We start from the raw sequence: 15034 nt of genomic DNA on the forward strand, positions 1-15034 counted from the left end.
ACTCACAACAGCTACAGAGCAATATAGCAATACCACACCTTACTAAATTAGCTGAGTCAGGAAGGCAATTTAGTGAAGGAACAGTTCCCGCCCACTTCTCTCTCTGGAGACTATCTGATTCTCACATTGTGAGGGGTGAAAATGCTAACAGACTACACGTGGGGCTGTGCTCCTGGCACTGTTTGCCCCGCGCTTCTGGCTGCATACCTTAGGGTTGTGAATCTAAGCTACACTTTATGCCAGTGTGGTGTAGTGGGTAAGAGTGGTGAACTGGTAATCTGGTGAACTGGGTTCGCTTCCCTGCAGCTGCTGGGTGACCTTGGACTGGTCACACTTCTTCTTCCTCTTCTTCTTCTTCTTCTTCTTCTTCTTCTTCTTCTTCTTCTTCTTCTTCTTCTTCTTCTTCTTCTTCTTTTCATGGTCAAAATTGAAGTGAAGTGAAGTGAAGTGAAAAGTGAAGTTTATATTCAGGCCAATACAGTAGTAATAATAATACAGCATGTTAATAAGCACCAACCCCCCAACCCCCGCTTTGCAGGAGCCAATTCCTTGGATGAATGAGCCAGCAGTCACCACCCAGTGGTACCCGTGGGAATACAATGCATCGCCACCAGACCTGCCTGAGTTGTGCGAAAAGAAGGCCCTCCGTGCTGTGGCTCACATCTACCTCCCTGTCATGGCTGTTCCGTTTTGTGTGCTGGGTGTCCTCGGCAACGGGATCCTGTTGCTGGTGCGCACCCGCTATCACATGGCCCAGTCCCTCGGCGACGTCCTGCTCTTGCACCTGGCCATTTCTGAGTTGCTGCTGCTTCTGATGCTGCCCGTGGGCGTGGCTGGGATGGTGGGCAGCTGGAGAGCGGGCACTGGCACGTGCCAGGCCTTGCAGGGCCTCCACACCCTCAACTTCTACAGCGGCTTCCTGTCCCTCATGGGCCTCACCGTGGACCGCTACGTGGCCATCGTGGGGGCACCCGTCGCCCATCGTTTGCACTCCTCCGTCACCTGCTGGGGTCGGCTTTGCTTAGGGCTAGTGTGACTGCTCTCCACGGCTCTGGCGCTGCCCCACTTTTGGTACGCTCGCGTTGAGGACTATGGGGGCATTCGCCTCTGCAGGGTGGCAGACATCACAGCGGCTGTCAGCCTGGCACAAGTGGCCTTGGGTTTTGTGCTCCCGTTTGCAGTCATGGCGGCCTGCTACACAGCAATCACCCGGGCTCTCCTGGCCTCTCCCGTGTGCCCAGCCTCTCAAGGCCCTGTGCTTGATTTTGGCCCTGGTCTTGGTCTTCCTGGCTTTGCAGTTGCCCTATGCCCTGCTCACTGCACTGGACACGGCCGATTTGATGGGACACCAGGCATCGAGCTGCAAAGTCATCCTCCGCCGGGACTTGACCCTCCTCATCACTAGTGCCTTGGCCCTTGTCTTTAAGCAGAGGCTTGACAGGCATATGTCAATAATGCTTTGATGGTGTTTCCTGCTCGGCAGGGGGTTGGACTGGATGGCCCTTGTGGTCTCTTCCAACTCTATGATTCTATGCTCCACACCTTCCTGGGCATGCGCTTCCGTAAGGACCTGCAACGGCTGAGCAGGGAATTGGGCTGCCTGAGGCAATGAGCGTGCTGCGGTGACAAGCCTGGCAGCTTCAAACGGCAAGCATCATTCACCACCCATCTGGAAGGAATCTCAGGAGTGGCACCGTGAAAGAGCAGCACCCAAGTGCCCCGCACCTGGGAAGAGTCTTGGCATCTTGGGAAACCCACATGCAAACACACACACACAACCCTCTGTTTCCTGCATCTTTTTTGGCAATAAAGCCTTTATTTAGGATGATGCTGTGTCTTTCTTAATTTCACTCTTTGTAAGCTGTGAGAACTACATGAGCCCTGTATTCTGTGGAATGTGCAGGATACCCACGTGATATAGAAAAAAACTGCTCCTTTTCCCTTATGGGGTATCCAAGAGCCCGTATAGAGTCCTTAAGTGGGTTCCCTATCGGTTGTAGAAAACGACAGAGGCCAACCAGAGAATATTGAGAAGTGAAGCAGCTAGTAAGCCTGATCTTTATTCAGCTGTTGCAACAGGGTCCCCACTCACCACATGCCATAGCTGCCAAGTTATCCCTTTTTTAAAGGGATTTTCCCTTATGCTGAATAGGCTTCCTCGCGAGAAAAGGGAAAACTTGGCAGCTATGCCACATGCAGAACGGAGGAGGAACCCAGAACAATGGTGTGCAAGCCCTTATATAGACTTTTGAAATTGCCCACCCTGTAGCTCAGGGGTAGGCAACCTCAGGCCCGTGGGCCGGATGCAGCCCATTCACCTTCTCAATCCGGCCCACGGACGGTCCCAGAATCAGGGTGTTTTTACATGAGTAGAATGTGTCCTTTTATTTAAAATGCATCTCTGGGTTATTTGTGGGGCATAGGAATTTGTTCATCCCTCCCCCCAAAAAAATATAGTCTGGCCCACCACATGGTCTGAGGGACGGTGGACCGGCCCTCAGCTGAAAAAGGTTGCTGACCCCTGCTGTACCTCAAGACCACCCCCCAAAACACCATACATACATCACAGAAGGAGGCGGGTCTACAGCAGAAACACATCACATGTTGGCCAGGATATCTGTTAATGGTCACTGATTGCTTTACCTGAGCAGTCAGGCCATTCTTTTGTGATGGTAAATACTTTAATTCCTGAATCCAGGTCACAGGCTCACCCTATTCATACACAACTACGCCCTTAAGACAGGATTTGTAAGCAGAAAGAAAAAGAGAAGGCTTTCCCATTTCTTCCCTCCTTACAGAGAAATGAATTGAGGTCAATTTGGGAGAGTCAAAATGGTTTCAGGATTGCTCTCCTGTACTATTTCAGACATGTGGTTTATATACCTATGTATGTGTTTGCCTTGTACATTTATGAATGTTTATTTTATATTTGGGGCCTTAGAATTCTTATAACACCACGCAAAGTCCTGCTTGGAAGTCTGTCCAGTCCAAGTCTTTATATTTACCTTAAAGATAAAGAACTGTCGGGGGGGGGGGGAGGCAGGAGGGACCTTGAAGAAAAGAGAGATGGCGCCTTGTCCGTCAACAGCCCTGGACAGCATGTGGCACACAAATAAGGATGGGTAAATCTGCCAGGTTCAATTCCCCATTTTGCCAATATGAAGTTCAGTTCACCACAGTTCTGCATCAGTCTGCAATTATTTCTAAAGTCCTTGTGAACATTTTCCAGCATTTTAGAGCAGATTTCTCCTGCTGCATCAATTTTTTGTATGGAATTTTGCCTAGCATACACATTGTTACAAGCAATTGGTGCTAATACAATGCATTTTTGTATGTGTGATCTTCACTAATATATGCATCTTTATACACACTTTACCTAGCATTCGGTAATATGTTAGGTAGGTGTTAGGTAAGTTTATAGCTTTAGAATTGATTTTCCTTTTCATTTTTTTTATTGCTGCCTGTCTCTCCCTGAGTCCCTAGTAGCATTACAACAGAGTGAATCTCTCATATTTGTGTGTGTGTGTGTTTGTGTTTGTGTGTGGAATGCTATACAGTGGTACCATGGTTCTCAAACTTAATCCTTTCCGAAATTCCATTCCAAAACCAAAGCGTTCCAAAACCAAGGTGTGCTTTCCCATAGAAAGTAATGCAAAATGGATTAATCCATTCCAGACTTTTAAAAACATCCCCTAAAACAGCAATTTAACATAAATTTTACCAACTAACAAGACCATTGATCCATAAAATGAAAGCAATAATCAATGTGCTGTACTATCAAATAAATAAGACAGTAGTGTAGATAAAAATTTAAACTCCCCCCCCCCTTACCTGCACTGATAATATTTGGATGGTGGGATTTTATCCATTTCCGCAGTCACACAATCAGTAGCTGAACTGGCTTCCACACAGTCACAAAAAGAAATTAACCGAAAAAGCCTCAAAAGCAAAAACGCAAAATAAATAGTAAAAACAAAAGTGCCAAACTTAATCCATTCCGGAAGTCAGTTTGACTTCCAAAATGTTCAAAAACCAAGGCATAGCTTCTGATTGGTGCAGGTGCCCCGGAAACAATAGCTGACAGATGCATCAGATGTTCAGTTTCTGAATAACTTTTGAAAACCAGAACACACAATTCTGGGTTTTTGGCATTTGAGAACCAAGGTACCACTGTATAAGCATTGCTGTTTTCCATAGTGCCCTGCAGGGGGCAGCAGAGACAAGTCTTTCACCTGCTATTCTCCTTTTCTTCACATCTGAAACCAATGGTCCCACAGTGCTGGGTTTATTAAGGTTTTCTCAGTCCATCTGTATAAATTATTTTAATGTTTCCATAGGGGGAGAGCTCTACTTAATTCTTTCCCTCCCTCTGTTGGTGTTCCTTCAGGGCTATGTACTTGGCCCTCAATTTCCTCTCTCTGCCAACTGTCCTGGCGTGAAACAAAATAAAAAAATTCCTTCCAGCAGCAACTTAGAGACCAACTAAATTTGTCATTGGGTATGAGCTTTCGTGTGCATGCACGCTTCTTCAGATGTCCTGGGGTGACTTTGTAATATGCAAGGATTTCAGCATCACCTGTATGTTGATAAAATTAAAAAAATTCCTTCAGTAGCACCTTAAAGACCAACTAAGTTTTTATTTTGGTATGAGCTTTCGTGTGCATGCACACTTCTTCAGACGTATGTTGATGACATTCAACTCCACTTTTCTACCCCAAGCCTTTCCCCACTCTGAGTCTTCATCTCCAACTGCTTCTCTGATATTTATCTTACTATAAATAAAATTGTCATGCGGTTGTCATGCTGTGGTTGACATGGCAGTCAATAGGCAGCCCCAACAGCCCCAGAGTAACAGCAGATCAGCAGCCAGGTGAGCGAGCAAGCAAGCTAGCAAGCAGGGTGGGTGGGTGGGTGGGTGGCAGAACGCCCAGGGAAGGTGTTCCAAAGGGGGGGGGAGACACATCTGAGAACAGTTTGGCAAACTGCTCTCTGAAGCACCTCCAGCCATCTGTGAAATATCACCGAGGTCCCTCTCTGTATCTCCTCGCTTTACTGAAACCTCTGTCATTGTTTGTAACTGCCATTTCCCCCCCTGTGTCCCTTCCTCCTCGCCCCCATGCCATGGCTACTGCTGTTTTGCAGCCTGCCATTTCTTTGGCTCCCCTACCCAATCCTTTATGCAAATCCAAGACTGTGAAGCAGTGCTACAAATCCTCCAATAGAGGCTGCCCAATAACAGCCTTACATTTTTACACATATCTCATTATATACAGTGGTACCTTGGTTCTCAAACTTAATCCTAAAACAGCAATTTGACATGAATTTTACTATCTAATGAGACCATGGATCTAGGGTTGCCAGACTCAATAGAGGACAGGACTTCTGTGCCTTTAATTGCCCTGCTCTCTTTTGAGTCTGGAAACCAGGAGACCCACATTTACACACCAACAAGTTGGGCCAGTGCTCCAAGAAATGGCCCAAATATACCTACATGTGCCTTGCTCGTCCTCCCACACAAACACTACTCTCCCTTGTGAATTTCCATCTCGGCTGATTGCATACCCTCCAACATTTCTCGGTTGGAAATACAGATGTCCTATTATTATTATTATTATTATTATTATTATTATTATTATTATTAATCATACTATTCATACTCTGCCCATCTGACTGGAGTGGCCACCTGGCCTTTCAAAGACGGGTCGGTTCCCTTTCGGGCACACAGAGTCCCCTGCTCCCTTTGGGACGCCTTTGGGAATGTTCTTGAAGTCCATAGAAATCAAATGTCCAAGTTTCCCCCTCACCCTAACCTGCATGTCTTGCGCAGCCTACCTGGCTATGCACCTCGCCAGAAGAGTCCGCCCTCCCTAGCTGGCTGATGGACGCTCCAGGCTAGCCAATAGCCAGCTGGCTCTTCTGGGGTGGGCGGAGCTGCTGCTGCTGCTGCTGCTGCTGCTGCTGCTGCTGCTGCTGCTGCTGCTGCTGCTGCCAATGGCTCCCAGAGAAGCAGCCAGACCTTTCCTGGAGCAGCAGCCTCTGCTTGCAAAGCTCCGTCTCCCTCGGCCTCTCACTGCCCGGGGGGGGTCTCAAGGGTCTCTGGGCTCCTTCCCACCTCTAGAATGGATGGCGGGGAGGCTGCAAAGGAGGCCTTCTGTCCCTGAAATGGCCGTCAGAAATACAGATTTAAGAAATCACCACCACCACCTGCCATTCCCTGGGCATTAAAGCACCATCAATTTCTGATATGGGAGCTCTCAGAGAAGCAGAATTTCTTGTTCTCTCTTGTTCTCTCTTCTTCCTTCCTTCCTTCCTTCCTTCCTTCCTTCCTTCCTTCCTTCCTTCCTTCCTTCCTTCCTTCTTTCCTTCCATTTCAGATGGGTTTCCACACTTGTGATTCTTCTGGCAGGCAGAAATTCAGCAGGTGGGGAGCCTTTACCAGGCACTGCCTGCTGCTGCTGCTGCTGCCTGTGGGGCCAGATAAGCCCCCCAGGGGAATCGGAGAGGGGCTTGAGCCCCACAGCCCCCCTGGTGTTGGGCATGAAGGCCTACAGGGTCAGTTGCAGCGTCTCTGTCCCAGAAGAGCTTGGCCCCAGCAGGACAGGACAGGACAGGACAGGACAGGACAGGACAGGACAGGACAGGACTTGCCTGGGGACATCTCAGGCCTCTCCTTGGGCCAAGGGAAAGGGGCTCTTCCTCTGCCTTCTGCCTCCACATCCCTTCCATTGGGTGTCTTGTCTTTGGACTTTCCTAACCTGAGGACAGGACTTCTCTCCCCCACTCCCCCTTCTTTGAAATTGATGCTAGCTGCTTTGGGAGACAACCAGAGTCTGCAAAGCAGGATACAAAGAACAGAAAAAAAGTATCAAACTCGTATAAATATAACCCTCGCGTTGCATGGCTCTAACCACTAGGCCACACGGACGGACTCTCCTAGAACCTTGGCCCTGAGGCCGGGAATTCCACATTCTCAACTGACGTTGCCTAGCAACGGAACTTGTGACCCTTTGAACAGAGCTTCCTGCATCCTCAGCATCTCGAGGTTGGCAGAGGTGGCATGTAGTGACCTTCGCTCAGTCACTACATTAGAAGATGGCGTCCCAAAGAAACCTGGAGGTAAGTGGAGGTTGCCATGGCCAGGGGACTTAACTCTGGAACCTAGATTAATGGTATCACCAAGTTTGGCAAAGAGCTATACCAAGTCACAGAAAGGGTTGAGCTTTGGAAGGGGAGAAGGAAGGCCAAAAAGGGAAATTCAGTGTCCTATATTGCAGTCGATTGAATCTTCCTTTTGATTTATGTACATGTGAATGTGGGAGAGGCTTCCTTTCTATTTCTACATACTGGATGTTCTCTTTGTACTACAGTTTGCAGGGAAAGGGAAAAACAGAGGAAGAAGAAGAAAAGAGAGGGGGAGCGGCTGGCCCAGTGGAGGGGAAGGGGGTGCCAGATGCAGCTGGTTTTTCTGCAGAGCTGAGGCAGGGAGCCCTGCTGCCCACCTGTCCACAGTCCATGGCAGGGAAGGGCTGCTCCCAGGTGCAGGCGAGGGAGAGAGAGACAGGAGGCCTGGCGGATGGGAAACAGCGCCATGGCCTCTGCTGAGACAGGCCAGCTCCCTCAGGCCTCCTCTCCCCCAACTGTCATCTGGAGGCAGCCATTGGATCAGCATTCTAGACACTGGGGCCCTGAGCTTGGGAGTTGCCTTTTCCTCTGCCCTCCTTGCCCCCTTTCCTTGTGGGTTGTATTTCTGTTTGTCATACTGTTAATTACAAGAGAAGTCTGCCATTAGGGAGTTTCTTGCATTTCATTTCATGGAAGGCTCTCTTGGAGCCTTTTTGGCTTAACAGAGGGGTACAAATGCTCCAAATGGATGAATGGATGGATGGATGGATGAATAAGGTCTCTAAGGAAATGGAGGACAGAGATTTTCAGTTTGTTTCCCAACCTACCTCGTCTGTGCTTTCCTGATCAGCACAAGAACATGAATGGGTCTGATCCATTCTTCACATTCTGATGTTCCTGTTTCTCTTATCTCATTAACAGGGAATTGATTTCGACGAGGATCAAATATCGGTAATCAGCCTGGAAGATGAGGAGGATCTTTTTGCAAGGTAATGCTATGTGAACCGCTCCCCCCCCAGTAATCAATTGCTTTCAAAAGCCCCCCCCCCCCCCGGGTCCATTTCTATGGTGGTGGTGCTTGGGGTCTGAGAAGGATGGAAGGCAATAAAACCTTTTTACAAAAGTGCTACTCCTCTCTCCCCTCAGCATCTCAACCACAGGCTCTCTGGGTGCCGCTGATCCTCCTCCCGACGGCTTCAGGAAGGACCAGCTGAAGGCCAGACTTACGGATGTCGTCACCAGGATGAAGAGTGGGAAGATCCGAAGGAAGGCACTGCAAGATCTTTCTGCCCTCCTGCAGAAGATCCAGGAATATGTGAGTTACTGAAGGGAAGCATTGCAACCATGCAGGGCTGACAAGGCCTTCAGGCTGCCCCTTCTAGGCCCACCCTGCAAGGTGCCCAAGGGACAATCGGGCATCCCAGCACATAACCCATTTTTAGAACAGAGCTGGGCCATAGCAGAGCAAATCCTAGTGAGTAAAAAGAAGTAAAAAGCAAATATCAGGAAAAGAGGGGTGGGAAGTCAAAAGAAATGGGTTTTTTCTGTATAGGATGCTAAATGTTTGGGAATCTTTTGAAGATTTAATAAGAATGTTATAGGGAAAATGGTGCTGGGTCTCTTCTCTTATCAGTCACTTCTCTGGGTCTCTTCCCAGCCATCGGTAGCGCTTCCTGCATCCTCCCTTGGCCAACTGGTGGCCATTTCCTGTCTGTGTGCATTGGATCCAGACCCGGAGTGCAGGCAGCGGGCAGCAGAGGCCCTCTGCCATCTTCTGCCCATCCTGCGGCGCAAAGAAGGTAAGACTGGAAGGAATGCATTCCAGAATGGGGTGGGGTGTGCAAGGCCCGAACTAACCCTTTGGCTTTCCTTTGCAGAGACGCTGGCACGAACGTCATGGAACCAAACACTCCTCATCCGAGCTCGGAAGGTCCTCCAATCCACCGGAGGAGCAGTTCCTGAATTGTTCCTGAATAATTGTTACTCTCTTGCCAGGGTAAGTCGCTGTCACACAAGGCACACCGGTCTCTCAAGCCACATGTTCTGGGTTCCGCAGAGACAGCAGCTGGGCTTTCTGCTCCCCAGCCCTGACCTGTGGGCATCTCTGACCTTCCTCTCTTGCTTCAGGTCTTTGGTGCCTATCTTCCTGAGGAGCAGCTCTTGGAGGCCATGTGCTTCCTGGCCAGCGATCTGGTTGTCGAGAGCAGCTTCAACCCCTTGGACATCTCCCACTTGCTGCAAGAGTTCATCAAGCAGTTTAGCGGCACAAAAGTGGAGGTAAGGTGTCTGCAAAGGTAGGAGAGAAGAAGATTCTCCACTTCTTCTGCTATAGGGGAGGCAACCTCATGCCATTGGGTGGCCAGGACACATGTTTGTTTAGAGAGGCCTGGCAATGTCAGGACAGGAACCTCAGCCAAGGGTCCTGAGAAACATGGGTCCAGCAATGGGGAATCCTCCTCCTCCTCCTCCTCCTCCTGGGAGCAGACTGGCAAGCTTCTTCTCTTGGCCAGCAATGGATAGGGGGGCAACTGGCGCCCTGGAGCTGCCTGGGTCCAAAACTCCCAAGGACCCTGAGTGGTACCTTCGAAGGAAGATGGCTGTGGTGGCACAGGTCAAGGGGGGCCCCTCTTTCTATGAGGGGTGGGGGGATCCGCCGGCAGACAGCCCCGCTTCCTTGTACTCTCCCAGCAACCCTCTCCTTTTCTCTGACAGGTGGAGGTGCTGCTGGAGGCCTTCTATAAGATCACCCAGGGGCCTACAGTGCAGGGCAGAAACATGGCCGCCTTTGCTTTGTCCATCATGCCACACCAACACCTGGCAAAAGTGGTTGCATACCTCCTCCAGTTTCCCTTCAGGTATGGAGCCCTCCAGGCAGGTTCTACTGGGCTAAGGGAAAGGTTGGCAAGGTGCAGGGCTTGCTCAGAAAGCCCCTGCTGCCATTTCCTCTCTGTGTGGCATGGCAGCAAGCAGAAGACTTGAATCTGACCATTGCTCTTGTTTTTGCATTCACAGAGACTGCGAGAGAGTATGGAAGGAGGTTTTGGCATCGGCCGACCAAGAACAACTGCTCCATCTCATGGCCGAGCAGCTTTACCAAAGCCCCTTGGCGGAATCTGCCACCCAAGTGGTAAGGACGACCCACCTGCTTTCTGGCTTCCTTCTTCCCAGGGTAATATCGAGGGGTTTCTGGATTCTGCAGAAAAGCAGGGAAAGTGACTTGCACCTCTCTCTCTTCCAGCAACATCTCAGCAGCCTGTTGCACGCCATGCTCAGGATGGAGGTATACAAGGCAGCTGTGCGCCGGAACTTCCCACAGCTGCTGATCGCTCTCCTGGGGATGGTAGTCAACTTCCACTACGACCAGGAATTCCTCGGGTGAGTAGTGTGTTGCAAAGGCGCCAATGGAGTCCTTTTCCCTTCAACCTCGGGGGGTTGCCAGTCCAGCTTGGTTTTCCAAGGGAGGCTCTCCTTCAGGCTGCTGCTAGGGAGCAAGGATGGGGAAGGAATTGGAGTGGGTGGCAATGACCCGCCTGCTAAAAGTGGCCTTGCTTTGGTTACAGAGGGGCTAAGGAAGTTCTGCACCTCCTTCTCGGCACCACTGGAGAGCAAGTAGAGGCGGCCATCATCGACCAACTTTTCTGCCGGGAGAATTTCAGCCAGGGGTTGTCTGCCATGGTGAGGTAAGAGGTGACCTTCCCCAATAGTCTGGCAAACGGAGGTCAAGGCACGGGATGGGACTGTGCCCCTGTTGGCTTCCTGCGGTGCCTTTCCCTTCCTCACCCAGATCTGGTTCTCCATTTCAGAGCTGTCGGAAAGCGACACTGGTGGATCCCTCCCATGGTGGAGAACATCACCGCTGCTCTCGACGACCAGGAGTTTGCCGGAATGCCACAAGTAGCGGCAGCTATCTACATCGAGGTGAGGGGGGCTGACGCGGGAGGAAATGGGTGCAGCAAGGAGGCCCTGGCTTGCTTTCTGCCCAGTGTTGGGGTTGTGTTCTTCGGCTCCTTTTGTGTCCTTGGTTCTCCAACCAGCCTCCATCAGAATTTGGACCTTGCAGCTGCCTTTACCTTCCATATTCTGTGGCTTATGTCAAGGCTCCTTTGAGCCCAAGGACTGTTGCCTATTTTAGTGCTCCTCAGAGTAGACCCATTGAATTTGAGGTACATGGCAAACTTTGCTGTGTGCAGAACTGCAGGTGGTGGATAAAAGGAGAGCCTGCCTCAGCCTCTCATCACTGCAGACTTTCTTTCTCTTTGGGCCTCTTTAGCTGCTCAGCTGCCGTCTGCAGGTCTATCCCTGTGAGGAGACACTGGAGCAGCTCCTCACCTGGCTGGCACATGACCACCTGCAAGTCCGGAAGCTCAGCGTCAGAGGGATATCCCTGCTTCTGGACTCTGACATGGCAAGTGATGCTCACAGGGAGGGAGGGGGACACAGATCTGGATTCTAATCATGGCCCAGCACTCTTTTGCTGACAGAATGCTGACGGGCCTGTTCTCAAAGAAAAAGCGTGGGGCCTTTCAGACCTTTGAAACGAATCTCTCTTTTGTGTAGGACCCTTCGCTTCTGCGGCTGTCGCTGCTGGATTTCCTCCCTGATGCAGAAGCTGATGTCTTCCCAGAGTTGATAGAGCTGGTAGACCAAGCCTACCTCTCCAGGGAGCTGGGAGAGGAAGACCTGAAGATGCTGGCGGCAACCTACTGCGGTCTGGCTGCCCATGTGAGTGTTAGGGAACACATGACATCACACAGGGTGGGGGAGAGAATGCTTTGGAAGAGGAAGGCTGGTGTTTAGACTAGCATGCAGCAGAGATCTTCTGGCTTCAGGAGGGTGTTCCTCTGGAGCACCTTCTCTTGGAAGCCTGCCTGGAAAACACAGGGGGAGAGTCACCCCTGCCCCCAGTCTCCCTCAGGAGGAGGAGAGGGGGCTCAGCAGCCTCAAAACACCTCGGTGGACAGGAGAAAGGAAACGGATCTGATGAGAAACACAACCTCTGATCTTTTCTGCCTACAGGAGGAAGCCTCTGCCCGGGCATCAGCCATCCAACATCTGGGGCTGCTTCGGGGCTGGGTGAGAGACCAAGGGCTTCCCATAACAACAACAGAAGAAGCAGCCATTAATGAACTGGTCGCCGTCCTCATTCACCTCGAAGACGAGGACGAGGTGGCCAAGGTGAGGGCCAAGGAGGTGGACTTCTGCAGTAGGAGGGAGGGAGCTTCCAAGACGATGTCCTGCAATTTGTAACCCTCTTCTCTTCTTGTGTTGCAGGCCGCAAGGAGGGCTCTTTCCCATCTAGCCCCACAAGTCAAGTGGTGGGCGCATCCCGACAAGTTTAGCCTCCACTTTGCTCTCCACCAGGCTGCCAAGCATCTGGTAAGGTCCCTCTGCTTTGTTGGCAGCTTTGCCCAGGGATGTCTTTGGGGGTGACAGGCTCTTCTGCCGTGCTCTCAAGCCTCTCTGATGCCACTTCTCCTTTGCCTTTGCCGACAGAGCAAGACCTTCAGCAAGAACATCCTTCGGAGTGCTGCCTTGACATGTACGAAGCCGTCTGCCAACAGGCTGCCAGCAGTCTCCAGGGTGGCAGCTCTGCTTCTGGGTAAGTCAAGCAACGTCCTTCCCTGGTAGGGAAGGACGGAAACGTCTTGGTAACGATGGCAGTGAGGATGGGCATGTCCCCAGGCCACCTTGCCCTGAGTGCTCCGCAAGGGTGGAGGCCTCTAGACGCATACCTGTCCTCCTGCCGAGCTGCCTCTGTCTCCGCTTGCTTTGCACCGAGATGACGTCCCTTTTCTTGCCCTGTCTCTCTAGGTCATCTGGCTTTCCGGGATGCCAGTTTCATCCAAAATCAAGACATGGCATCCTATGGTACATGTAAGTGAGACTTACGGAGGGCAGGGAGGGGTGCTTCTTCTGAGAAAGGGCTTTAGGGGAAGGCAGCTTCCCAGGTGTGTGTGCAGACAGAGGTGCCACAAGATGAACATGCCAAGAGGATTGGAATGTGACTTCACTGCTCTCTCTCACACACAAATATCCCCCTAGCCCACACCCTGGTCCTGGGAGGAGCTCTGGTGGGGGTGCTTTGCAAGCTTTTGCCTGGTGAAAAGCCGATTCCTTGCTCAACCTTTCTCCCTTGCCACTCAGGGCTGGAAGAGATGCAGCAGCACCAGGAAGAAGGGCTCAGGCGGACAGGGAGGAGCTGCCTGAACATCATGCAGCGGGCCTGTAAACATCGGCAGAAAGGCAGGGTCCAGCGCCTTGTGAGGAGGCTGCTCCACTGTGTTCACAGGGAACCTTACCCGCAGGACTTCCTGAGCTGCATGCCAGGTGAGTGAGGCATCTGGTTAGTTATTTGGACGTCTGATGGGCTGTTGGGAGGTGACGTTTCCCCCCCAAAACCCTTTCTCCTTGTGACAGAACGTCCGAAGTCGCGCCAGGCCAAGGCAACGTGAACATCAGCGTTGTGCTGCAGAGATACCATCTTCTGCTCTCCGTGGGATCCACTCTGGACCAGCACCAGGAACATCAAGGCCATCAGGATCGACCAAGAGGAGTGGTGCTGCCCTCACAACCCTCCATACATAGCGGTAAGAAACCTTTTGTTGTTGTTGTGGCTTTATGGAGCTCCCCCAGTCGCTGGTGTAGGCCCAGGGTCCGGTTCCTTGCTCTCTGCCATCCTCTTGAGTGGCAACCCCCCAGCAGCGACTTTCTTCCATTTCTTTGTTTGTTCTCCAACAGCAGGGATTGTTTGGGGGGTGGGCAACAAGAGGGTCTAACTTTCATGAGATTTAGTGCCCTTTCTAACAGAATCTCTTTTCTCTCTTTCTTGCATGAACGGCGGCCTATCTGCTGGAACCTGGGAGAAGACGTCCGGAGAAAAGAAGACCCCTGCAAGAATGTCATCAGCCAGGAAAGGAGCCGCCCGGCCCGGAAGACGACACCTGCAAGATAGACCCTCCACCTGGCAGTGAATTTGAGGATTGGACACTTTCTATTGACTCTTTCAGCACTCTAAACAGCAAGCGGGACTTTTTTTAGTTAGAGAGGTTAAAATTGATGTATAGAATAGGATAGGCAAAGGGTAGATAACACTATACTAGATAGCATTTTGTATATTGTTTTTGTCTTTATAGTTGACATTCTTTTAATAAAAATATATTTTTTTAAAAGTGTAAATACGGGTCTTATGCTTTATGTTGAAATGTAAAAAAAAACATTTTGTAAAAAATGAATAAATAATATTTTTGTTAAAAAGAGAAAAGGGTCTTTTGATTTGTGAAAAGTAAGCTAGTAAGGGAAATCTCTACACACTTCCCTGGAGGGATGCCCCGTCATTCCAAGGAAAAGGAACTCAGGCTAAGCGCAGGCACCCCTGGAGTCATCTGCCACTCAGAGATGGGGATGTACACAACCGTCCCTTTTCACCATCCTGCCCCACTTCCTCATCAGTTCTCTCCAACTGCATCTCACCTGCAACCTCCAGCGGCTGAGACAAGATCCAGGCTAGGGAAACTCACGAGAAAATGTTAAGAAGAAGAAATAAGAGAGAGGTCTCTGCCAAAGTCATAGAATCATAGAGTCGGAAGAGACCACAAGGGCCATCCAGTCCAACCCCCTGCCAAGCAGGAAACACCATCAAAGCATTCTTGACATATGGCTGTCAAGCCTCTGCTTAAAGACCTCCAAAGAAGGAGACTCCACCACACTTCTTGGCAGCAAATTCCACTGTCGAACAGCTCTTACTGTCAGGAAGTTCTTCCTAATGTTTAGGTGGAATCTTCTTTCTTGTAGTTTGAATCCATTGCTTCATGTCCGCTTCTCTGGAGCAGCAGAAAGCAACCTTTCACCCTCCTCTATATGACATCCTTTTATATATTTGAACATGGCTATCATATCACTTCTTAACCTTCTC

General features: G+C 50.5%; 1 protein-coding gene and 1 pseudogene across 1 annotated transcript; both read left to right on the forward strand.

Annotated features, from left to right (window-relative positions):
• Positions 1–553: 553 nt before the first annotated feature.
• LOC118078639 (C-C chemokine receptor type 10-like) lies at positions 554–1699 on the forward strand (annotated as a pseudogene).
• Positions 1700–7973: 6274 nt separating this feature from the next.
• LOC132593184 (uncharacterized) lies at positions 7974–14298 on the forward strand. The gene is made up of 18 exons (XM_088656973.1): positions 7974–8111; positions 8269–8437; positions 8780–8921; positions 9000–9118; positions 9250–9399; positions 9835–9977; positions 10135–10249; positions 10361–10497; positions 10683–10802; positions 10926–11040; positions 11393–11527; positions 11680–11844; positions 12139–12297; positions 12394–12498; positions 12616–12721; positions 12934–12996; positions 13267–13449; positions 13540–14298. The coding sequence occupies exons 2-18, from the start codon at positions 8366–8368 to the stop codon at positions 13572–13574; spliced, it is 2064 nt and encodes a 687-aa protein (XP_088513099.1). The 5' UTR covers positions 7974–8111; positions 8269–8365; the 3' UTR covers positions 13575–14298.
• The last annotated feature ends 736 nt before the right edge of the window (positions 14299–15034 follow it).

This window comes from Zootoca vivipara, chromosome 13 (assembly GCF_965207765.1).
Source record: "Zootoca vivipara chromosome 13, rZooViv2.hap1.1, whole genome shotgun sequence".
In the NCBI taxonomy this organism is placed as follows: Eukaryota; Metazoa; Chordata; class Lepidosauria; order Squamata; family Lacertidae; genus Zootoca; species Zootoca vivipara.

Bases quoted from the DNA above. Each gene is read 5' to 3' on its own strand.
- LOC132593184 (XM_088656973.1), top strand. From the start codon at position 8,366: ATGAAGAGTGGGAAGATCCGAAGGAAGGCACTGCAAGATCTTTCTGCC. The intron at 8,922-8,999 runs GTAAGACTGGAA...TTTCCTTTGCAG, and splicing joins CATCCTGCGGCGCAAAGAAG to AGACGCTGGCACGAACGTCA. The intron at 10,803-10,925 runs GTAAGAGGTGAC...TCTCCATTTCAG, and splicing joins GGGTTGTCTGCCATGGTGAG to AGCTGTCGGAAAGCGACACT.